This window comes from Argentina anserina, chromosome 4, assembly GCF_933775445.1.
Source record: "Argentina anserina chromosome 4, drPotAnse1.1, whole genome shotgun sequence".
NCBI lineage: Eukaryota > Viridiplantae > Streptophyta > Magnoliopsida > Rosales > Rosaceae > Argentina > Argentina anserina.
The window spans coordinates 895,140-921,095 of NC_065875.1; the positions used below are offsets into that span (position 1 = coordinate 895,140).

Consider the following 25,956-nt stretch of genomic DNA (forward strand, 5'->3'; position numbering starts at 1 on the left):
GACTGCCACTGTCCCAGCCAAGCTGTGAGCTTCCAATCTTGTTGAGTTGTCTAAAAATGTCGTTTTAGGATTATGTAAGTGTATTTGTTATATTGTTCTCAATGTCTATAGTTTAGTATGTAACAAGAAGCTTGATATGGACTTATGTTTATTGTAAAGTTGATGGGATTTAGGTGTTCTAAATTTCTAATTGCTTGTTTTTAATCCAATTCTAGAATTTATTTTTATATAAACATATATTAACTATTAATTTACAAAACGTATCTAAAACGCTACATATTAGAAAAAACGTATCCCCGTATCATGCCGTACCCGTATCCGTGTCCCGTACCCGTACTGGTGCATCATAGGTGCTTGGAGACGGACTTGAACCGGAGAAGCGGTAGAGCCGGAATTCTCACGAGGATTTGCTTGAGGAGCTCTTCGATATCGGCTACTGTTTCGGCTGACGACATTGATGACATCTTTTTCATTTTTTGTATGCGCTCCGGATTTTCAGTCACAATTGAGAAAGAGACGGTGGTGACTGGTGACTGCTGAGTTTTATATATCGTCATATCGCAGAACCAAAGCACTAAAACGATGTCGTACGCTGACTCGAGTCCTTTTTTTTAGTTGATTTCGTTTCTGATAAATTATAATTAAAAATTAAAATATGTGTTCTTCTGACTCGTTAAATCTGTTCTGAGATGGAGGAGATAAACTTTTAAGATAAATTTCACATTTTGAAACCATATGACTATAATTATCTGAGGAGCTAATTAATCACAAATAAATGGAGATTAAAGAACATAATTGGTAGCCTTGGAAGGTATTCTCAAACCTATATGACTAATAATCTCAGGAGCTGTGGAAGCTCAGCACTTTCTTCCTTGCACTTAAAATACAGTATTAGGGTTCCAAATCATCGAAATGTAGCATTGCCTGGGGCAAAGTCACAGATATGCCTCAAGATCCTCATTCAAGTTAATAGAAGATCAGTTGGGAGCTATTAACCCAACGAACAATTAGACTAGCAGCAAAACTATAATTCTGAAACATTAAGTAGACTAGGCAGACGTTGGTTATGACAAACGATCGGACTTGTGCATTTCATATCGACTTCACTAATTGCTTCTCCCATATTTCATGGTTCAGTTCAGTTACACGAGGGATACTAGCTATTGACTACAAAACTGCTCCGACAGACAGTGGAACTGTCTGTTGGGGGGAGCTGACTACCTAATATATACAAGTAAATAAGGGTGATCATTGTTTTAAACTAATTACATCAGGGAAAGCCTTCAAGGCATGCCTACTGTGTCTCCGGAGGGGTCTGACTGAAACTGGGATTCCGGGATCGGGGCTTGACGAAATACTGGGCATTGAATTCTTCAGCAAGTTCAGGATACTTTTCCTTTACCATATTTTGCAGGCATTTCCTGTAGGAAAAGTCCTCCTTGCGGCCATCAGTTGATATAACAAAAAGGCATCGGCTTTCTTGATAGCTTCCATGTCTATCAACCTGGCACATGGATATATGAACAAGAACACCAACAGTCAACATGGATAATGACTTTAAAAACATCAACAGTCACATTTGTCAATATGAACAACAATGAGAACATAAAATACAGTAAAATGAGGAGAGTAATGTTATAACAAGTAAAATGATAGGGTATATATTTAACCAAAAAAATCGAGTAAAAATAATAATTCAGTCACATCTAGTGAATCTAATAAAGAACAGAACTATAGTTCTAAGAAAAGTAGGCAAGAGCAGAGTATACAGTCTTACCGTAAAATAGTCGATCCCAGAGCCCATCTTCACAGCTTTATCAGGGTGGAAATTGAATACTTTATCAAGGATGTATGTATGATCCTCATCTGAAAATCGATCTCCATCATTATACCTGGTTAAAAGGAAACAAAAACAAGGATTGAGAAGACCATCAAAGACCTATCAAACAACTATTGCAGAAAACATAAAGCCAACAATAGAATCATACAGTACAAGAATTCAGATATAACAATTGCAGTGAGATACTGTTCCTATATTTGACCATCTTTTCCTTATGGATATTGGTGAGAAATACTGATATCCTCTAGAACATCTTCACAGGAAAACTCGTTTTGAAACATGTCAGACTTATTAATCTGAAGTATTCTTCATTCTGTCAGACTTATTTTAATAATCCGAGTGCTGGTGAAGCGCAACATGCTTCATGGTTCACAAATTCAGTAACAATGAGATACAACCTCAACCTCTAAGTAACCCCAACCTCTAAGTACTACAATCTGAACAGCAATTGATAAAAAGCAGCTTCTGAGTCCACATTTAGGAGAAATTAAACTACATTAAAAAAAAAGAGGAGAAATTAAACTATAACGTTCAACATGCAGAATACAGAAAAAAGCCCCCCACACAACAATTGAGAGAACAACAAGATAGCACCTTCCTACAATTTACACAAGATCCAGAACGGAAAATCAGGCAATTCAGAGGAGACAAAGCCATGGTGATGCTTAAAATATCAATACATCTTATAAATAGTCTGCAAACTTCTTAAGTTTTCCCTTGAAATAAATAGATTGTCCAGATCATTTCTCCAACAAGAAGAGAACTGTCCGGAATCTTTTTGTTTACAAGTTCCTTTTCCATCCAATACTATTATATTTTCAAGAAAAGTGATAGGAGGTGCAATACTAAGCACAACAAGTATGCATAAGAACATGAAAACTTACCCGGATTGATGCATTATTCTTCGAACAGAGAGCATAATCGGCTCAATATGGGAAAGAACATCCTGCTCCTCAGAAGTGAAGGTATCTAATCTCTGGCGCGTTGTGGTGTATATTGCAGCCGCACTGGAGCCATCATCCGCCATTCCAGGAGGGCGATTGTTCTTACCCTTCCACTCCCCAGCATTTGAACCCCAGCCCCTGCCACCTTCAAAGCGTCTTCTCTTGTTTGCATCTCCATTAGTAGCCCATACTTGATGTCTTTCATCCGCATTTCCATCTCCTACACTTGGAGAATCCCACTGATTCACAGTTGCAGGTTGAAAAGTACCAGCAGGCTTTTGCTGACCCCAAGCACCTCCAGCAATCTCAGGTGATGACTTTCGCTTTGATGAGGTATCAGCAAGCTTCTTCTGACCCCAAGCACCTTCAGCGATCTCAGGTGACTTTTGCCATGAGGTTTCAGCAGGCTTCTTCTGACACCAAGCACCCTCAACAATCTCAGGGGACTTTTGCCTTCCCCACCAAGCTCCGAGAGATGAGGTACCAGCAGGCTTCTTCTGACCCCAAGCACCTTCAGAAATCTCAGGAGACTTTTGCCTTCCCCAAGTTTCCAGAGATGAAGTTCCAGAAGGTTTTTGCTGATCCCAAGCACCTTCAGCAATCTCTGGTGACTTTTGCCTTGATGATGTATCAGCAGGCTTCTGACCCCAGGCACCTTCAGCAATCTCAGGGGACTTTTGCCTTCCCCAAGCTCCGAGAGATGAGGTATCAACAGGCTTCTTCTGACCGCAAGCACCTTCAGAAATCTCAGGAGACTTTTTCATTCCCCAAGCTCCCAGAGATGAAGTTCCAGAAGGCTTTCGCTGATCCCAAGCACCTTCAGCAATCTCACGTGACTTTTGCCTTGATGATGTATCAGCAGGCTTCTGACCCCAAGCACCTTCAGAAATCTCAGGAGACTTTTTCCTTCCCCAAGCTCCCAGAGATGAAGTTCCAGAAGGCTTTCGCTGATCCCAAGCACCTTCAGCAATCTCAGGTGACTTTGGCCTTGATGATGTATCAGCAGGCTTCTGACCCCAGGAACCTTCAGCAATCTCAGGGGACTTTTGCCTTCCCCAAGCTCCGAGAGATGAGGTATCAGCAGGCTTCTTCAGACCCCAAGCACATTCAGCAATCTCAGGGGACTTTTGCCTTCCCCAAGCTCCCAGAGATGAGTTATCAGCAAGCTTCTTCTGACCCCATGCACCTTCAGCAATCTCAGTATCATCTTCTCTTGCAGTATTTTTCCCCCAAGCAGTCTTGGTCTTCAACTGTGATGGGGCATTTTCTTTAGTCTTGGTCCCCCATGCAGAGGCATCTTCTGTTGCCGATTTGGCTGTTCCCCAGGAAGATGGAGCCTCCTCTCTAGCAGTCTTAATCCCCCATGAAGACATGGTATCAACTTGGGATTCTGCTGAAATGCCATCTTGTGTTCCAAGGTTGACAGCCCCCCAGTCTTTCCCACCAGTAGAAGCGGTGTTGATTGAATCCCAGCTTGATTTTCCAAAAGCATTTTCAAAATTATCCGGGAACTCAATAATATCTTCAAACACTGGCTTATCAGAGCTACAGTTATGCTCTGGTGACAATGACACTTCTCCATTTTCATATTCTGGCACAAGATCATCAATTTCTGTTCCCAAAGCTGCAGTAGTTAATTCTTCTCCATTCACAGCATTCACCATATGTAGAAAGTTGAAAACATCTACCCCACCCTCTTCATTAAACCCTCCCTGAAAAAATCAATTAATATTTAGTTGTGTGGGCCATTCCAACAAAGAGTAAGACTAAATTGAATTCTGAGAGTAACTCTTAGACAAGTGAATAGAAAATCATAATTACCTCTCTTGTGTCCCAGAGGATTTCGAACCTGGAGCCAGTACCAACAGCTACATGTTTACCCCACGAACATGATGCAACTATGCTCGACAAAGAATCCATGTGACACTTTTCAGCTGCTCTCTCAAAACATTTCTTTGGTGTCTACAACCAAATAATGAAAACAAAACTTAGTTGCAGTTATATTTCATCTAAGCAGCAACTGTAGCCATTTTTCCCATCAAATTTACTTACAAACAATGTTGCTTCTGTAAATGGTACTTGTATATTCAATGCGCGAGATAGTGCTTTATAACCACCGGGATTGAAGCCAACAAAATTTCCAGCGCATGTCATACTGTTTGCCAAGAGAATAAGATGCTCTTTGAGAACACCTTTTGCCACCATTGCAACAGCTGTTGCGAGGCGCTGCATTTTCAAATCGCAAAATGTGAGCCCTCGAAAGAGTTGGTAAAATTTTCTCTCCTTTCTTTTCCTAAAAGGACAGCTGATAAAAGTTTTAACCATAAGTGTTAGATAAATTTTTATGCAATGTATAGCTTAGTAAACCCTCTTTATATCCCAGAGGAACGAAGATGCCTAAGCAGAAGTGCAAACAACATCACTGGAAGGACATCTCATGGAAACTTAGTCACAAGAAGTTCTACAACAAAGACATGGAAGGTGAAAGGACAGAGTTGACTATTACTTGATAGTTATCGAAGTTACCAATTGATAAAGAAATATAAAATTTTCATCTACAGTTGAACAGCAATTTTGACAAAACAATTTAACTGGTATTGTAAAAATGAAAATGTATCAACTCGATTTTCCTGACTTGATTAGTATTGTATATATCTTGCTGATACAACATTACTTGGGTTTCTAGCATAACGTAGAGTGTATTTTTTCCATCTTCTAAATAGAGTACAAGGAGTTAAAAATAAGAAGTCCTAGTCTACGTTTTAAATACGCAACATTTGTGTCAATGTGAATTGAAAATAAGTACAAATATGTCACAATTTTGCTAAGCCATACACAGGATCGATCACCTATGAGTGTCTATACAAACAACTTCTGGTCAAGTCATTTAAAAAAATAAAAGGAAAATCAATAAATAAACACACAGAGAGAGTGAGAGAGAGAGAAAGAGAGATGACCCAATTAAAACATGATATGACAAACCTCTCTCATCACCCCTACTATAAATTGCTACTATGAACTTAATTATAGTACCTGAACTGCTTGATCAAAAGCACAAGAAACCCCCAGCAATTTCTGAACTTGTTTGATGGCATATGGAATGGAGCGCCTGGTGTCAATCAAATGAAGCACTGGAAGACAGCAATCAAGGGTTATTCTCCACGCATCGCCACTTTGTTTGACCACCGACTTCTCCAGAACAACATCCAAAGCCAATTCACCCTTCAGAGATTTGTTTGGGCTTCTGATCCATGTTGTTGATTCTGAATTGATCCAAATTATGTTCGCTGATGAAACTCGAGGATCACCTGTCCATTAAAAGAAGTTCTCCACTTATGAATAAAATGAAAATAATTTTGTTCTATACCAAAATTACTTCATTGCATGAAAGTCTCTTTTAAAGTTGCAAATAAAAGAAGAAATCCCTTGGTTTTGGATGTAAACTTAATCCTGAAGCGAGTTTTAGAAACATTGAATTTCTATAAAAATGAAATGAAAAAAAAAACATGAACCTAATGAGTACAATCTCATAAGTCGAGGATATGAGGGAGTGCTAAAATCAAGTGATTTGGGGGAGTGTTTATTTACATTTATGCACACTGGAAGCACAAGTCGAGGATACAAATTGCAGGGAACCAACTCAGAAGGAAGTTATGTAAGAGTCACAAAACAACTGAAAGAGCAACATTCACTGCAAGATTTGTGAAATAGCCTCTAACTCTGAATTATATCAACACATCTTTTGTACAATTACTGTAAAAGTTACCTTTAATTACTGTTTCTAATAGAACTGGGCAAACAAAATCAGCCAAGATTTGTGAAATAGCCTCTAACTCTGAATTATTGAAATCTTGGTAGAAGAACATCAAGCAAGGAGATCCAGATCCATTGCCAGCAGAAGATTGATAAAAACAGCAACACTCACTGTAAACAAGTAAGACTAAATCAATATGGAGTTTTCACTTCGATTCATATACCAGTAGTTCTAATGTGCAGTACTACCATTACATGCACGACAGGGGAAAGATTAGATATATTTGATTTTGCCATATGCAGCCACTTCTGAATGAGTTGGGGATATTGATCTTCTTTTGAAATGACATTTTTTAGGCTCTAGGCAACCTAAGCTCAGCATCAGCAGGAGTACTAGACTAAAAGGAAGCATTACATGGTATGCAACAGGGATGACATGCCTAGAGTTACTATGGATAGACTTTGTAGTTGTGGTGCCTTCTCTGTTATCTGTATTCAGCTCCTCTTTTCTATTTTTGTAAATCTGAATGAAGCTTCAAACCAAAATTTGAATAAAGAAAAAACTCAAAGTAAAATGTTCCCATCTTTTCTCCTAGAATTAAAATGCCATTTACCTCAGTGTCATCTAACATTTTACAATATCATTCAGATTGGTAATCCATATAAATAAAAAATAAGAAATATGACAAGTATACCTAAATACAAGCCATATACAATAACCAACCTGTACGACAAAACTATTCTTTTGAAAATGTCGCCGATGTTCGTCTTCTTCCCAACCTTCTTTCTTCGAAATGAACTGATACTTTCTTCGCATTTTTGAAGGATTTCATTCATTCCAAGATTTAGCTCCCGTATGAGCATCTGCTAATTATAGCTCTCGTTACTCCAAAGAATCAGGCAACAGTAACTTGGAAAAGGGGAACTTAAATAAAAATTCATAAAAAAAAACAACTTTCACCTCATTCAAATGAACATGACCAACAAGGCCAGAGTCAATTTCCATGCTTCCTGCAGCTCGCTGACCTTGATATCTGCATGCAAGAATTATTCATATGCATTTATGTATAGGCTTAAAAAAAGATGCGTATGTAAAGTCAGGAATGTAATTCAAGAGTCACACTACAAGAACAATAGTTTTTATGCTAGACTAAAGAGAAGGTCAATACGATGCTAGTCAGACAAGGAACAGGACCAAAACATACCAAAGCAAATATGCCAAGAATGAAACTACATTACGAACCAATTTGGCCTAAAGGATAGAAACATTTGAGCATGCATCCACAAAGCATTAGGTATATACCCTGACAAAGATATAGGAGGCCAACCATACTCAATTATAACTTAAAATTGAAGGAGCCAGAGCGTACTCAATCATAAAGTCGAGTGCAACATCTTTAAGGCTGACTTTTTTCAATTGATTCTTGACCAAATACGCCGCATGTTCTCTGCAGTACTTTCTTCCACAACCACAGTCATTCAGATACAAGATTACACGACGGTCAATGAGTTCATTCTTGAAACTGACTTTGCAGAGTAATATTTCCTGAGCACAACAACAGAAAGTGTAAGTATATCATGATGAACATGGATGCATGGAGTACACAAAAATAAAAGTATAACAAAAAATAAAAAGAAGAAAAGTGGAGGAAAAAAATTAAGTAATAATAGAAGGTGACTGTCAATTTCATCAATCAAACCACCTACCTTCATAAGATCCCATGAAGAGTTGCTGCTTGGAGTAGAATCAAGAACTGCCTTGTATGCTGGATTTGACATTGCTGTTGCAGCTAACACACCCACAGGTTCACCAGCAGGAAACAGATTTTGAGGACTAGATCCGCTCTTTGCTCCATATTCAAACTGAACAATAGAATTACTGCACACATTCCGCACGGTGCCATCGTAGCAAATGACAACATCCCGCAGAGTTGCCATTAGGTTTTTGAATAGTGTGCCGGGTTCAAACAACCCTTTTGAGGAGCGAACAATTACTTCTCTTGTAGCAATGGAATGAATCATTCCCTCAACCGGATCCAACCCATGAACAAAACCACTATGAACCAATCCAAATTCTGCAGAGTATCCACAATGTTAGATGGATACTTGCTCTTATGCAGTGAGCTCACATCCTCAACCAATGTTTTTGAGTAAAGTTTCCCCTGTTCATACAGTTGCCGGCCTAGGAACCCAACTTGTTGAACCACTTTGTTCATAGCAGAATCACTCTTAGAGTCAATTAAATCACCCAATGCCGATGAATTTAATATAAAGTTCGAAACTGGTCCTTTAACTTTTCGGATGAGATTCTCCAATTGCATCTCAACAAGCTCGTTGTATACTCTCCTCATATGGTACAACAAAGGAGAAATATCCTTAAAGCCCTTGTGAATGTCTCGTATAGATACCTTAGGCATAGCAAAATCTTCCAAACCCACACTGAACCCTTCTGAAAATATATTCTCCACTAGCAATGGCTGCATAGAATTAAAGAAATTGAGAACATCTTCAGCACTTTTCTCGAAGAAGATAGAGGTACCAATGTCATTGATAACAGCTGGTACAAGGCTTGTAGTACAATCAAGCTTGAGGACCTCGCTATCCTTGACCAAGTGCCTGTCCCCAGAGGACTCAAAGTGAGGAGGCAGTGCAGCCTGCAATATCTGCAAAGCAGTCCAACACGGAACTGCCGAATTAGCTCTCAATAAAGCTGGCTCTGGCAAGGAGGACGAAACAAACATGGCCAACTGCTGCATTGCTTCTTTGTTGAAAAAATATTTCTTAAACATCATCTTTAACGACAAAAGAGAGTCAGTGGCCAGTTGCAAATTGGGCTTGCCACTGTGAGAGCTAAGCAATTGTTTCTCTACTGAGAAAAGTTCCATCACTTCTGCCTTCGCTGCAAAAGACTGGGGATAGAACAAGTGAATGCAATCTCCATCAAAGTCAGCACTCAGTGGTCCACAAATCAGAGGATTAATCTTTACCACCTTGTCCTCATGCACATAAACTTGCAATGCTTGCAGAGAATGTTTATGTGTCGTGGGAGGCCTATTGACAAAAACAAGATCCCCATCAATTATCCTCCTATGCACCACTTGACCGGGCCTCAGAAATGTGTGCCCCTTTGAACCTTCTCTTAACGAGTAAGTTGATGAACCATCGACGTACGTTAGGCATAATTTCTTATCTACCAGCTCTTGAAGACGCCTAATATTATGCACATTAACCTTCTCCTCAAAAGTTATTCTCTGGGCTATTTCATAGGGGATCCCAACTTCATTCACCCTTCTATATGCATCCCCCGTAATCACCGTGCGGGAAGAGAATCCTGAACCCTTTCTTATAAACAATGTCCTCATCTTTTCAAGCCATTGTTTTGTCGAAGATTCACTGAGCTCCTTGGTCCCACCAAATCTGACATCACTCTCACGTGTGGCCTTTCCTGTACCCCTCACTTGAAGATACTGATCAACTGCTGCTTGCAGCCTATTAGCTTCCTCAATTTCAGTGACAAAATTTGCTGGACCAGACCTTGACCTACTGATATCTTCAGCTTCTTTTAGAACTTTTTTTAGCATTGATATTGAAGGATCCTGGATAAGGATATGCACAAATGCTAGTTAGTAGTAAAATGAACACTTTAGTGTATAAAATCTTTTTCTTAAGCACTCCAATCAAAATGAATAAGGTTTATTATTATGCCAACCAACCTACCGCAGACATAACAGTAACACCATCAGATATTTCAGGCACTGACAAGCAGTTCGGAGGGACAGGTATATGATTCAAGATGTATCCATCTTGAGGATTAAAGCCTTTAGCAGCCAGTTTTCTCTTGGTGTCTTCGGGGATTCTCTTGAGAATCTGCATCACCTGGTGGTCGATCATAATCAATATGAATATCAAGTTTTAGTGTGCCACAAAAATCATTCTGTAAGAAATGTATGATTAGCAATCAGGACTAAATCCAAAATCTTGACTATATCAAAAAAGTGGGAATTTTATAAGCACTGATGGAGAATGAGGAGAAGCGAGATTGTTGAATCCTCCTTTCTTTTATGATCTAAGAAGAAACTAAATTTTTACGAAGACAGCAACATTGTATAGGGGCAAGAGATCTTTACTTTCTGAGAACAATAGCTTTGAACAGACTCATTAAATGCTTTCATTCATTTGGTTAGAATCCTTATATCTTCAACTAGATTAGCCATCAGGCTTCTAAAGTGAATAATATATCAAACCCCAGGTAGCTGATAGATCAAGACCACCACTAAATCATTCATTGAAATATAGTTTATGTATACAGGACGCCGAGAATAGGTTGTTTAAGTTGGCACTGGTTTGGGACAAAAAAAACACATTTTACCACTTCCTAAAAACAAAAGACGTTAAACTGAACTAGGATCAATGACTTGAACCCCATAACAGAACAACAGAACTCAACTGAAAGCTAAAAATGTCACAGTCATGGAGAAAACATGCAGGCAGTAAGAACCTAACCTCTCTAGGAAGTGAATAATATATCAAACCCCAGGTAGCTGATAGATCAAGACCACCACTAAATCATTCATTGAAATATAGTTTATGTATACAGGACGCCGAGAATAGGTTGTTTAAGTTGGCACTGGTTTGGGACAAAAAAACACATTTTACCACTTCCTAAAAACAAAAGACGTTAAACTGAACTAGGATCAATGACTTGAACCCCATAACAGAACAACAGAACTCAACTGAAAGCTAAAAATGTCACAGTCATGGAGAAAACATGCAGGCAGTAAGAACCTAACCTCTCTAGGAAGTAAAGCACGTTTAACGCCATCACCGTAACGAAAACCATATCTTTCAAGGAAATTCCAAAAACCAGGCGGTGGTTTCTTATTAGTTGGTAGTTTCAGTTGCAAGGAACAAACCTCATCTGTTGGTTTAATCTCTGCAATAGAAACTTGTGATGCATCCTAAAAAAAAAAAAGACAGATCATAAGATTTGTACATAGAACAGACAGAGAATGCACAGTGAAGAAAAAAGACGATACTTTTGATGAGAATATATTAATCGTGCAAAAACTGCAAACTAAATTCCTCACTTTTGATCAGGAGCAACAGATGTAGCGTATGGATGAGTAATGAGAACTTCAATCTCAAAAACAAAAAACTGCCAGTTGGAACATTAGTTGAATCAAAGAGTCCTAACTGGAAGCATATAATTGAAGAATAGCATAAACTGGTAATTTTGTACACAAGGCTCAAACATGTCTGTGTAGAGAGAAAATACAGTACTTGAAAGTTAAGCACATCATACCTAATCTGTAGTAAAGACAAGAAATTACCTCACAACATACAGATAGCAACCTTTCGGCCAGACCAGCACTCTTGGTTGAGACCTGAATTGTATCAACCCAGCAAATCAGGCATAACGAATATTAGTACAGAACTTTATCGCTACGAAACAGCTACTTAATTTTTAAGCATTGTAGGCATAAACACATAATACCTTGTTCTTCTTAATTTTTAAGCATTGTAGGCATAAACAACTCAGCAACTTCTTCAGCTCACTGACATGGTTAGGATGATATATTGGTGATGGTAAGTCGATATATCCAAAGTGTCCTGAAAATGGTATAAAACACACATTGTTATCACAAGAACATTAGCTGGATTTATAATTTCCATCCTTTCCTGTTACCTTATTTTGCAGCATTCAATATATTAATGAAAGACGCTACAAGGGTTTCCAATTTTTCTAGTTAGTTTCTTCTGCTTCTTTGTTTAGGCTCTTTTAGCCTTGTTTGAAACAAAAAAAAACAAAAAACAAAAACAAAACAAAAAAAATTAATGAAAGACCAAAAGGGTAAGAATTGGGAGTTGCCTTCGCACTTTCCCGTTTCTGAAGCACCACAAGATTCACATTTTCCGAACTCAAGAGGAAGGCCAAGGAATGGGTTAGATAGCTGACTGGCGTGGCTAACAGAGCATCCCATCATCGATGCTGTACACTGCAATATGCAAAAAGTAAAACACACACTTATAAACATTATGAGCTAAAATGGCCGCTGATTATTACAACTAATAAGGAGTATACAGGTCAATCCTCCAACACATACTGAATCACAACGCGGAATTTCTACTTACAATTTCTTTATGGGTTGCCAACCCAAATTTAATCCCAATCAGCTCCCCATCTAAAACCGGTGAACAAGAAGCTTCCTCCATATTCTTTCAAGATTCTTTCAAAAACTACACCATAAATTACAGGTGAAAAATGAGATTAATATAAGAAAGGCTTTAACTTTTATATTCAAAACCAACATGCAAGTGTAACCAACAAAGCTTCTATAAGTAGCACAATATTAAAATCAACAAAAAAAAAACTTAGTTTCTGTGAGGTGGCAACATGTAAGACCATAAAGACACAAATAAACATGGAAAATATATTATAAGCAGATGGAACTGAAGCAGTGTAGTATGCTTGGATTGTGAGAGAATGGGAAGAACATAAAGCCAGCACAACTCAGCCACAAAACAAACACAAAAAAGAAAAAAGAAAAAAGAAAAGGAACCCAAATATTTCCTCTACTAAAAGCTACATACAGAGCAAGAGAATATAACCAAAAGCTACATGGGTCTCTTCTCCTTTGTTTCATAACAACTACTTGAAACCAGAAACTCCTAACAAAACACCCAAGAACCTCAAACCTACATGAGTCCTTGGAGTGAAATCAAAACACGTAAAAAGAAACCCACATTCCATTTTCAACACAACAAAGCAAAACAAGAACACCCATTTACAAACAAAGGCCTCTACTTTTGCAAAGCCTCAAACTTTCTCAGCAAACCAAACAACCCCATAACAAATATGAACAAAATTCAAGACTCGGCTCTTGAAATTCTTACAAAATTCAGTGTGGGTTTGACTCCAAGAGCCCTAAAAACGAAGCAGAAAACTTGGGCTATGATCACAGAGGGGGCTCTGCTCCAAAGCAGAGACCTTTCCCTGAACAAAGCAATTTCTGTTCTCTCTCCCAAACACACAAATTTGACCCCAAAAACACAGAAAGGCTTGAATATAAGCTTCTCACCTATCTTAAGTCAGAAGACAGAAATGAGTTTTGCATGGACAGAGGGAATGAATTGTGGATGGTAGAGAGAAGAGCGGAACTTCAAAATGGGTTCCAAGTTTTTTCTGGGTCCTCTCTCTCTCTCTCTCTCTCTCTCTCTCTCTCTGCGATCAGTGTCCAAAACACACAACAGAGTCTTTGGGTTTTTCAAGAGAGAGTGTCAGAGTGTGTGAAAATGTATACGTTATTTGTTGTTGGGGTTTCAACTTTATGAGCCGTACACATGTCACTGGCCTGTGTGGGGCTTAATCGAAACGACATGTGTACCCTAAACGACATCGTTTTGGTGCTTTGGGAAATTGGCTCTGCGATATATAAGTTATAAAGATGGAGATGTAGGACATAAAAATTATAAAATGAGAAAGATGGAAACGTAGGACATAAAATCTGTGTTGTTCTGACTCGTTAAGTCTGTTCTGAGATGGAGGAGACAAACTTTAAGATAAATTACACATTTTGAGTAGCTAATTAATCACAAATAAATGGAGATGAACATGAAATTGATGATGTGAAACCTGTAAGGTTTAATCACATGTATGCCATGATGTAATACCACTTGAGGCAATATATAGTGCTCTGCAGCCATATGAAATTGATTCCTAACTCCGGCCAAAAGCACATTAAGTGATCATAAGCCAAGAACGTTTGACATATCCAGTAATAGATTTCCACGACCATCAAAGAATCCGACCAAATGAGAACCTTTTTTGACAAGTAAATCACCGGCCAGTAGAACCATCAAATCCTTATTACTGTATTATTCTTTACCCAAAGCTTTTACTTTCCGTAAAATAAATATAATCATAATCCCATGACAGGAAACCCATAACTTTATTCAATTGCATACTAAGCAAATAGGACGGAGATCTTTATACAAGGTAAAGTGTCTACTTCTCACGAACGTACATCATATCTCTGCAGATAAAATTGGAACTTCACTCTGAAATATCAGAGTGAACCTTCACTCTGGATAGAGATAGAGACTGTGTATATATACATATATAATGATCATATATATATATATATATACAAACATATTATAATGATCATCAGCTACACATATGGTTCTGTAGATACTGACTTCCCTTTTAATAGAAAGAAACTCCACATGAATGGTATTACTTTCTGATAGATGACATAAATGTCGTGTTTAAGGTTAACCTTTTACAGTACCAGGCAAATGATCTGATATGCCCTTGATACTCATGAGATTTGAACATGAAATTTTACCTAATGATTAGGATTTACGAATCCCCTCGAATAAGTGGGATTGAGAGTTAATAATGCTCTTTCTTCAACAACAATATTAAATAATCAACAGCAACCCAAGTCAGATTTTCATCCTCAAATCACTAGTAATGAACACCTTGGTTAAATTTAGCTAAGGTTATCCCTTCAGTTGGTGAATGAGAAAACACATAGGGGTAAAATCGTCATTTTAAAAACCCTTGTCGACCTCTCCGGCGATGTTCCGGGATTATCTGACACATATCCGGCGTGTCTTCAACCTTGTAAAATGACTGTGCCAATGGAAATGTCGGATTCGAGATAAAAGTTGCCGAATTCGATCAGTATTGTTGCATACAGAGGTTGCAAGAACAAAACTGATATTGTTCAGGTGAGTCTCTAGCTTACTGGCAATTATGTTCTTTTCTCTTGCATGCATAGTTGCATACAGAGATGTCCTACACTTCGTTTTTTGCTTTGATTTTGTGGTTTGATCTTAATGTCGTCCCCTCATGCAGGTTCATATTTCTTATGCCTGCAAGCTGCTTTTCCAAGAGCTTATGGCGATGGCTATAGCACCAAGAATGCTCCCAAGCAAGGGTATATACATATATAGATCTCAGTAAAAAAAAAACGGACCGGCCAGGGGCGGAATTAAGAATGGAGAATGAGTAGGGCTAGTTTAAGGCATAAAAAAAATTTGATAGAAAATTAAATATCTAAAGAATTTGTAAAAAAAATGATGTAATTAAAGAAAAATAGTGAGAAAATTGAGGAAATAATAGAAATAAATATAGATTTATTAATTAAAAATAGTAGATAAAACTGTAAAGTAAAAGAATAGAGAACTAAATTGACAAAGGAAAGAATTGGGAAGGAGGAGAAAAAACAGAGATGAGAAAAGAGAAAAACAAAAAGATGAGAGAATAGAAATAAATATAGATTTACTAATAAAAAATAGTAGACAGAAATGTAAAGTAAAAAATAGAGAAAAAATTGAAAATGAAAGAATTTGGGAAGGAGAAGAAAAAATTAGGGATGAAAAAAGAGAAAAACAAAAATAGAAAGGTGAGAATCAAATCCACGACCAACCCTATCAAAGGATAATTAAATTTGACATTTAGTCAATTCCACCAACTCAAACTTTAATAAAAGTAGCACATATACTTAGTAATATTTCAGCACAATTTTCGGCTGGATTATAGTCCTACCAGCCCGCCAAGTGGTTATGCTCCTGGGACCGGCCCTGCTCACAAAGGATGTGAAGCCTGTCAAAGAGAAGAAGAAATAAAATGCCTACATATAAAATAATTCAATCATGGATATACTGTTAAAATTGAAAGATAAAAGAGTGATTTGGATGAGTTGTAGGAAGACCAACTTCATCTACTTTTTTCTATTATAAACGTGCATCCTACAGTTCTGGTAATCTGATGAAATTGTATTCCCTATCTCACAGACAAAGAATGTAAAATAACGTGTCTTATATCAACAAGCCCTTGTCAATATCACGAATGCTTTGCACTGATCATTCAAGAAGTTTCATGTATATTGCTATTAGAGCTCTATTGGGACTAAAAACCTCGATCTACTAAGCTATTTTTACTTATGAGTCATAAAACAGAAATGGGCGTCGGGTAGTTCGAGTTTGCTTTAAGCAAATAAGGTGAAAACATCGTTTGGCTTAAAATGACGTCTCGGTCTATAGGATGATGAGTGAGATGAGACACCCGTTAGCAGCCTAGCTATGTGTGGGAAGTCCAAAGTCAAGTTTTGGTCCTCAGACTCTCTAGATGCCCCGGACACTTGACATTTGGGTAACACCTTGTAGTCCTATTCATGGAGGGAAAATCTAAAGAAGTGTATAAATACAGCAGGACATGATACGAAAGAAAGAATTCACCAGAACTATTCAGCGTCGTACGCTGATTGATGGCCCAACCATACCAGAAAGAGAAAGAAACACACCCTCTGGCCTCTGGCACACATATATAAACGGAAACCCGAACTCTTTTATCAGTTCACCATGCCCTTTGCACCAGAGTTGGGAGTATTTGAAACTGTTATTCTCCTTGATCTTCTTCTGTCAGTTGGTTATGGCTTCAGGTATGTCATCTTGCAGAAAGTTTGTGTTCTAATTACTTGATAGAACTGCGGACAACCTTAGCTTGTTGATCATATATATACATACATATTCATTGTTTGATTGGTTTTCTGTTCTTCTTGCCTCTTCAGACTGAGCAAATTTGCCAAAAGACATTGTGGATTCAGTGTTAGAGAGATTGGCCTTCAGTTGGTGAATCATAAAACACATAGGAGTAAAATCGTCATTTTATAAACCTCCTCGACCTTCTCCGGCGATTTTCCGGGATTATCTGACACTTATCCGGCGTGTCTTCAACCTTGTAAAATGACTGTGCCCATGGAAACGTCGGATTCGAGATAAAAGTTGTTGCCGAATTCGCACGGGATACGGTAATTCCATCGGTATTATTGCATGAAAAGACAGTCATACCCTCAGTGAAAAACAAAAATTTTCTCTCTTGTAAACATAAAAACGGCGCGTCGTTTGGTAACACATCAAACTGGCTGTCCCCATGTCTGCAACTCCAGAGAAACAGCCGATGGAGACCAAAGAGCACAAGGTAGAGGAAGCGCCACCGCCGGAGGCCCAAACCTTCGTTTCACAACCTCCGTCGCGACCAATTTCCGGTCATTCCCCACCCAACTTATATGCACTCTTGTTATTGTCATCTTTCTGTACTCAACGCAGGGGTCTCATTTGTTTTGGGTTCTCTCATACTTGAAACTTGAAGAGTTCTATGTATTTCTCTTCAATATGTGATTGGTTATTGCTTGCTTATCCCAAAAAATCTCCTTTTTATTATAGCAACAAAGAGTTTATAGATTGGGTGAAAATAGAGTGTGAGACTGAGTAACTTACTATTACTAGCTATGAAGCTAATTGGTTTGTACTTTGTACTACATTTCTATCAGCATTGAAACTACCCACATTTGAATGTTTATTAGAGCCTTAGTTGTCTCAGGTTTAGTAAATTGTGAAAGCTCAATTTGCAATTGTGGATTTCTGATGTAGAAATAGCTCAAATGGTGTGTGGATCTTGCCGCCGGCTGCTTACATACCCACCAGGAGCCAAGCACGTCAAATGCTCGTGCTGTCAGACTGTCAACTTTGTGCTAGAAGGTTTATCTTTCTTCCTCTTTCATTGATGAATCGGTTATTGTTCTCAGTTTCGTTCTGCCATCTCTTTAGCTCTGGTTATTGTTCTCCGTTTTTGTTAATTTCTTTACTGTGTGGCCATTTTGCATTCTAGCCCGTATGGTTGACACAAGTTGATCAATCTCTCTGAGTGCCTGTTTTGCCATATTTGTAGTGGTGATGTGATACCATCAATGCATTTTTGCCCCCTTAAATGTGCTCTATCATATCTGAGTATTGTTTCTAGTGTTGCAGACTTAAAAATCAGGTCATGAGGTTAAATTGGTGAAGGGTTTTCGATTGTGAGTTGATTGAGGTCTAGATTTGTCTCGTACATGAATTTTCAATACTTATGCTTGTCTCGTGTAGATATAATTCATTATCACAGTTTCAGAACCTCTATCTGTCTAGTAAAGCTCGTTTTATGCTCTTTAAACTATGGTGTATGGTTTCATTATGACAATACATTCAGGTTTTTAATTGTATTCTTTTTAACAGCCCATCAGGTTGGCCAGGTCAAATGTGATAGTTGTACATTGCTGCTGATGTACCCATATGGAGCTCCATCAGTTAGGTGTTCCTCTTGCAATTTTGTGACAGACATTAGGGTAAGTGCACCATTTAATTTTAAGATCTTTAGATTCTAATCTCTTTCATATTGATTGTTATTGTCGGAATGCATTTGCAAGCATCAGTTCCAGTAGTCCAATTGGTTCAGATTCAGAACAACACTAAACTCTGTATAATGTGGATACACCTTTTCTATATGTTCATACGTAAAACCTCACTTGTACGAAGCTATGGTTTCAACTTTTGGTTCCATAAAGATCTCTTTGAACCGGCTAGTTTCCCTGACAAAGAATCCTTATTTTCTTTTTCGCTTAATGAGCATACTACTAATGGATTAGAATTCAACTGCATTGTTCATATTTACGACTGATGTGAAATGTTTCTCTGTAGGATCACAACATGCGCCCTCCATGGTCTGTTCAACAAGGACTACCTACTCCACCATCCAATTCTGTTCACTAAAAAGCCAGCTTATATGAGGCATGTGTTCAAATTGTATATAGGTAAACTTGATCAAGCAATGTACTACTGTGTTTTGGAAACTTTGATTTTGATCGGTGTAATATTTGTCCCTTTTTATTTTGGTCTTATTTGTAGAGAATGCTGTACCTCTAATTTGATTTTGATCGGTGTAATATTTGTCCATTTTTATTTTGGTCTTATTTGTAGAGAATGCTGTACCTCTAACTGAAACACATTCTGAACTGTGAGAATAAAACCAGACGGATTTGACATTACTTAACTAATCAGTTGAAAAATTACTCACAGTTGACATACAAAACACTCTTTCATCAATGCAAAAGTGGAAACTACAGAGTCCCAAATGTTAAGGACCTAGATTTTTTGGAAATTTCTTGTGTTAATTTGATTATGACGAACCAGAAATAGCCGACTACTTAGAATTAATAACCGCATCAATTAGTAAATATTACAATCTATTGCATTATTTGATAACGACAAACCACGAATGACTCAGAATCCAGAAAGAACCGTTGTAAGAAATAACATACCAACATCATATCATGTACAGGATATGCAAAGATTTCACCCTCACAAACAGGCTAAAGTCTCCCTGAAAGGAAAAGTAACATCCTTTCGAATACAATGCTTGAGATCTATAAAAAGTTCCTTGTTAGCAAACTCAACAGATGTCTTGAAGGTCCCATTCGTAGAATTATACGATATGACCTTACCCTCATCGCTTGTTCTTCGGGAGGTCTCCTCCTTTGGAGAAAGGCACAAAACAGTAAAGAAATTCCAATCCGGTCCAGGAAGAGCTGCAACTAGCGGATTAAGATCAACATGATACTTGACAAACCAGCCAGAGTAGTCACTCTCCATCTCCATCAGATCGAATTGGAACATGCATTGCTTATAAGTCTCAATATAGTACAAACGACCACCGCACTCCCCAAAATATATCTGAATCAATGTTGGCCACGTAATTGTCCTGCGGCCAAATCTATTAATCCCTTGTGGAATGTTATTGACCACCGGGGACACAGGGGGTGTAGCCGACACGACCAGCAAACGCTCTTGGCTGATCTCAAAGTAGTGGAGCACATCAGATTTGCTTCTCATGAATTCCAGCTTACCATCCACATGTAAGCAACTTGATAAACTTGATACATATCTATCCCTGATCCAATGAACTGCGCCATTGTAGTATACCGCCTCTAGCTTGCTCCGGAAGTCAAAATTCAAGGCACTCTCTACGAAAACTTGGTGCCCCTCCTCATTGGGGCTGCGGAAGAAAGGAGTCTCGAGATGTTTCCACTCTCCGGTCTCAGATGAAAATATGTATATTTTGTGTTGCCCCTTCTCATAATAACGCTGGTAGTTGGTCACACAGACCACATTGTAATGAGGCGATCTGGAAGGATCAAAAGCCAAAGCATAGCGAACAAAAGCATCACGTTTCTCTTGGCAGACGCTTGGAGGGGAAAGACCCCTGAATTGGTTGGTGGTGGGATTGACAACATAGATGGGTTTAGTTGGTTCTCTGATTAACCAAATTTGGCAGAGGAAGAGGCCATTGCATGACTGAAGAATTCGAATCATTAATTTGGAGGCACCTGGGACGGAAGTGTTGAGGGTTTTGAAGGGATTGCCAGATGGGATTTCGAGAGTGATGGACTTGAAGGCTTCTTCATTGGTTATAGGAGAGAAAAAAGCGGAGATTTTGGAGTTGCGGTTTTGGAGTGTGTGGTGGCGACGGAAGTCGGGGTCGGAGATGAGAGAGTGCCAGTGCTTGGAGACTGACTGGAAACGGATCAGAGAAAGAGCCGGTACCCTTAAAAGAATCAGGTTGAGCAGCTCTTCAATACTGGCTACCGCTTCTGCTGAAGAGGATGACAGTTTGAACATTTTGGACATTTTGAACATTCTGAACTCTCAATCTCCCAACACCAAGGGGTTAAAAAGTTTTAGGGTTTCGGTAACAGGGAGGCAGAGACAGGAACCCTTTAAAGAGTGGAGGTCCAATCCAATAAGAAGACGTAATTGTCAAGATAACAATCCACAAATCAACATAACGAGGTCTTAAACCTGAAGTCAGAGAGACCTACTTGAAATAATTCAACTGCCACAAATTAATATCTAACTGTTAATCGAGGAAAGTGTTGAATTTCATGATAAGAACAAGAGACATAAAAGATAAATATGAGTTTGAATGTGTTTCTTGTATTGTAATTTGAACTGAGCTTTACAACAGAAAAGAAAATAGAGCTATAATTTCGGATCAAATATCTAACCCTAACTATTAAGAATAAACAGCAGCAACTTTACATTGAGATCTCTAATCCTAAAATTGTGGATCTGAATCAGAAAAACAAGTGGAGAGCCGCTGACTTGCAGGACACGCAATCGGTGGCTTGAACGCATTTACTCCAGCTAGGTTTTATATCAGAAACCAGCATTTAATGCAGATCACCTGAAATTTATGAACAACACAGTGGTTCTCTTTAGAAAGAGAAAGAAGAGACATACCTTCCTGCAAATCAAGCATATTAGTCTGGAAGATATGATCCCAAGCTTCGACACTGACACCGAGTACCAACTCTGTGCATATTAAGCTCATCAACTCTTAACACAATCAACCCGCAACCGCATTTTCGTAGACAACTATACCCGAATTGATGTGGGGTGGAAATTATGGCATTCCAAGAGTAGACAGTTCAGTGGGACATTTCGTCGATCAGGTTCTGGGCGTGTTGACTATGGCGGCGGTTTTTGAAGTGCTAAAGGTAGATGAGTTGTTTACCTACAACACGGGCAATGGAAAACCTAATATTGATGGTTTGGACGTGATAGATCAGACCCTGTTTTCAGAGATTTGGACTTGAGGAATTAACGCTGCAAGCAAGCAAGTACGTGAAGCAAAAAAATTGAATTACGGAGGACCTGAGCGAATACGGCGTCGTTCGAATGAAGGACCAAACCAACTCAAAATACTGTATTTTCAATTTCGATAATATACAGAGAAATTGAAGGATCGCACTTTGTTGATCTTTTGTTTCCTTCATTTCCTTTCTGTGCATTTGAGCATCATATCCCAGCATTCATTCACGAAATACATCACTATAGATTGTACCATTTGTACGTTGCGTTTAGAGTTTGCAGAGTTTTCACCTTATACGTCTGTCTATTCCAGAACTATATCAAACCAAAAATACCAAAATAATCAAGTAGTCTTTCGAATGTTACTGTAATGATCCTAAAATTTCAATGTTAAAAACTCAAAATTTCAAAGTTGAGAACACCAAAACAAATCTCAAATATTCAAAATCGTTTTAAATGCACAGCGGATCATTACTGAGTTCTCAATACAACTCAGAAAACCAATTATTACAACCCAAATTTATAATTCAACATTACATAAGATGGAAATGTAATAATCCTCACAATCTCTCACAAAACTCACAAATAAATCCACACCAATTCTCACACACAAATCCACGCTAGAAACCTCACCACAAGCAGAATACGAACGACTTCCAGTCTCCGGAGTCGTCACTCAATCTCCACTAATCAACACCTGCGGAATTATCCCCTACACCATCGAATTGGTGCACCGGGATTGTAAACACAAACCCGGTAAGCTTATAGCTCGTATGAGTAAAATGAAAATATAACTCGCATATCAAATATACGAAATTCCACAAATCAATAAATATAAATGCACTCATGAGTTAATGGACGGCCCATCTGGTTGTCCCAAACATATGAAAAGAAAGTGCTCATGAGAAATCGGGAACCCTTCTGGTTACCCAAATACATTTATAATACGGGTACTAATAAACGCTGGTACACATCTGTTGCCCCTCACGTAGTACACCACCGATATTGGGCAACCACCCGCTACCCAATATCAAAACAATATGAGTACTCATTAGCAGATAACCACCCGTTACCTCACATGCAGTACTCCGGCAAACATGCTAGGTTCCGACTTGCCTAACACGTACAATAATCTCACATCATATTGTACAAAAATCACGTCCGAAGACAAATCAATATTTTAACAATCTTCATGTTAAAATCACGTACAATAATCTCTCATCATATTGTACAAATCAAAATCACATGCTCGATAAAAATCTTGTCATCAAAATGACATCATCACGATAAAATAGTAACAGTATATTATATAGCAAACTATATATATGTACTTATTTACCATTTATACAATATATATATATATAGTTCACTATATCATATACATGTCATAATTCATAAACACGTCCGAAAACAAAACGTTTAACAAACACCATATTAAAATCACGTACAATAATCACACCTCATATTGTACAAATTAAATCACATGCTCGTCATATAATTCTCGTCATCGAAATGACCAATTCCAATGAATTCATAACAGTATATAATATAGCAAACTATATATATATGTACTTATTACCATTTATACAATATATATGTAATCCACTATATCGTATACATGTCGTATTTCAATATTTAAAACTCTTGCAAAAATCTTGAAATCACCGCAAGGGTAGATTCATAAATATGTGAGATTTTACTCACCTTATCAACTCGAGCGTAATTCCACAATTTCCGAAGATAATTCATTTCCTTGATTTAACAATCACCTTGAAAAGATAAGAAAAGAATTTAGAAACGTTTCGTAAACCTTTAAATGCCGTAACAGTAATAATTTGTTAATGTTCAGCAATTTCTGGTTTTACGAATTACTGTTCACTGAGTACTATTCACTGAGTATTGTTCACGTATTTACTAATCATGTATTATTGTACAAATACTCATCCATTACGTATTCATATACGAGTATATATTGTTTATGTATTTCTGTACGTATAAATACTATTCAAAAGTACATACTATCTTAGTAAATATTAATTACTGATTTACCCTCCTGAAATTACTTTTTACATTTACTGAAAGTAATTTATATTTACATTTACCGTATGTAAAATAAAGTTACATTTACCGTACGTAAATCACTTTTACATTTACCGCACGTAAAAATAAATTACAAAATTACCCTTCAGAAACACTGTTTCACGCGCCTCATAAAGAGCCTCATAAGGTGTCATGCCAATGCTAGAATGGTAGCTGTTGTTGTAGGCAAACTCAATCAATCTCCAATGATCTTCCCAGCTACCCTTGAAGTCCAGCACACATGCTCTCAACATGTCTTCCATCACCTGATTCACCATTTCCGTCTATCCATCCGTCTGATGGTGAAAAGCTGTACTCATATCCAAGGTGGTGCCCATCGCCTTCTGCAACCCACCCCAGAACTTCGAGGTGAAACGTGCATCTCGATCAGAAACAATAGAAACTGGAGCACCATGAAGTCTCACTACCTCGTCCACATATAGTTTCCCAAGCACGTCCATTGAGTACTTCATCGACACAGGAAGAAAATGAGCCGACTTCGTCAACCGATTGACAATCACCCATATGGCATCGTGACCCTTCTTCGATCTAGGCAATCCAGTTACAAAATCCATAGATATCTGCTCCCACTTCCAAAGAGGAATAGTCAATGGTTTCAACATGCCAGCTGGTCGTTGATGTTATGATTTCACTTGCTGACATGTAAGGCACTTCGATACAAACTCCGCTACATCTTTCTTCATACCGTTCCACCAGAATTGCCTGCATAGGTCCTTGTACATCTTGGTGTTCCCTGGATGAACGGTATAACGTGATCGATGTGCCGTACGAAGGACCTCCTCCCGAAGATCATCACAATCTGGGACACACAATCTAGCTCCAAACCTCAACCCTCCATCGGGTTCAACTCTCCACTCAGAAGGGCACTCATCAAGCGTATCAACTACAAGATCTGCCAACTTAGCTTGTGAGAGTCTATCCCGCGCCTGATCCCGTATGATCCTCGTGATCAATGTGGGTTGCACCGTGACACTACCAAGAAAGACCCTTAGTTCTCCTCCCAATGGTATCAAATCAAACTCCGATGCATTTTCGAGCATGAACCATTCCTGGACCATAAGTGAAGTCACCACACCTCTCGGTTTCCTGCTCAAGGCATCGGCCACCACATTTGCCTTCCCCGGGTGGTACTCTAATGTGAAGTCATAGTCCTTGAGGAGTTCCATCCATCTCCTCTGCCTCATATTCAGCTCCTTCTGTGAGAACAAGTACTTCAAACTCTTATGATCTGAAAAGAGTTGAAACTTCTCGCCATACAAGTAATGTCTCCAAATCTTTAGGGCAAACACAACTGCCGCAAGCTCTAGGTCGTGTGTCGGATAATTCTTCTCATGAATCTTCAACTGTCTCGAGCCATAAGCAACAACTCCTCCATGCTGCATCAACACACAACCCAAACCTTGGAGCGAAGCATCACTGTAAATGACATAGCCACCACCACTTGAAGGAATCGTCAACACTTGAGCTGTGGTCAGACTGGTCTTTAGTTTGTTGAATGCTTCCTCACATGCATCCGTCCACACGAACGGAGTACCTTTCTTGGTCAACTTGGTCAATGAAGATGCAATACTAGAGAACCCCTCGATAAACCTCCTGTAGTATCCTGCCAAACCGAGGAAACTACGAATCTCTGTAGGGTTCTTTGGACGACTCCAATTCTTTACTGCCTTTACCTTTGACGGGTCCACTAGTACTCCATCTTTTGAGACAACATGACCAAGGAATTTGATCTCTTCCTTCCAGAACTCACACTTCTCTAGCTGGGCATACAGTCTCGCCTTCTTCAAGGTCTGCAACACTGTTCTCAGATGCACCACATGTTCTTCTTGTGTCTTGGAGTATATC

The 25,956-nt window shown here is 38.5% G+C and overlaps 3 protein-coding genes across 5 annotated transcripts; 1 reads left to right on the plus strand and 2 right to left on the minus strand.

The window, feature by feature from the left end:
* Positions 1-1,227: 1,227 nt before the first annotated feature.
* Positions 1,228-13,757, minus strand: LOC126791270 (DNA-directed RNA polymerase V subunit 1-like). The gene is given in 20 exon segments (XM_050517700.1): positions 1,228-1,504; positions 1,778-1,892; positions 2,725-3,079; positions 3,149-4,496; positions 4,606-4,746; positions 4,837-5,010; positions 5,818-6,092; positions 6,551-6,708; positions 7,262-7,401; positions 7,499-7,571; positions 7,908-8,083; positions 8,245-8,621; positions 8,624-10,133; positions 10,255-10,413; positions 11,328-11,495; positions 11,868-11,921; positions 12,032-12,147; positions 12,407-12,533; positions 12,670-12,774; positions 13,617-13,757. Coding segments are annotated over 19 exon segments (5,757 nt in total). The 5' UTR covers positions 12,751-12,774; positions 13,617-13,757; the 3' UTR covers positions 1,228-1,294.
* Positions 13,758-17,490: 3,733 nt separating this feature from the next.
* On the plus strand, positions 17,491-19,339 carry LOC126791269 (protein LOL2-like). 3 transcript variants are annotated; one of them, XM_050517697.1, is made up of 4 exons: positions 17,491-17,850; positions 17,980-18,087; positions 18,601-18,710; positions 19,063-19,333. In XM_050517697.1, exons 1-4 carry the CDS (start codon positions 17,838-17,840, stop codon positions 19,132-19,134), a joined length of 303 nt encoding a protein of 100 aa, XP_050373654.1. In that variant the 5' UTR covers positions 17,491-17,837; the 3' UTR covers positions 19,135-19,333. The 3 variants fall into 3 exon arrangements, with proteins under 3 accessions (XP_050373654.1, XP_050373652.1, XP_050373653.1); XM_050517695.1 differs by having other exon boundaries at positions 17,491-17,594; positions 19,063-19,324; XM_050517696.1 differs by having other exon boundaries at positions 17,496-17,594; positions 17,986-18,087; positions 19,063-19,339.
* A 383-nt stretch (positions 19,340-19,722) lies between these two features.
* On the minus strand, positions 19,723-21,048 carry LOC126790823 (F-box protein At5g07610-like). Its single transcript, XM_050517174.1, has one exon. It carries the CDS (start codon positions 21,046-21,048, stop codon positions 19,723-19,725), a length of 1,326 nt encoding a protein of 441 aa, XP_050373131.1.
* Positions 21,049-25,956: the final 4,908 nt, after the last annotated feature.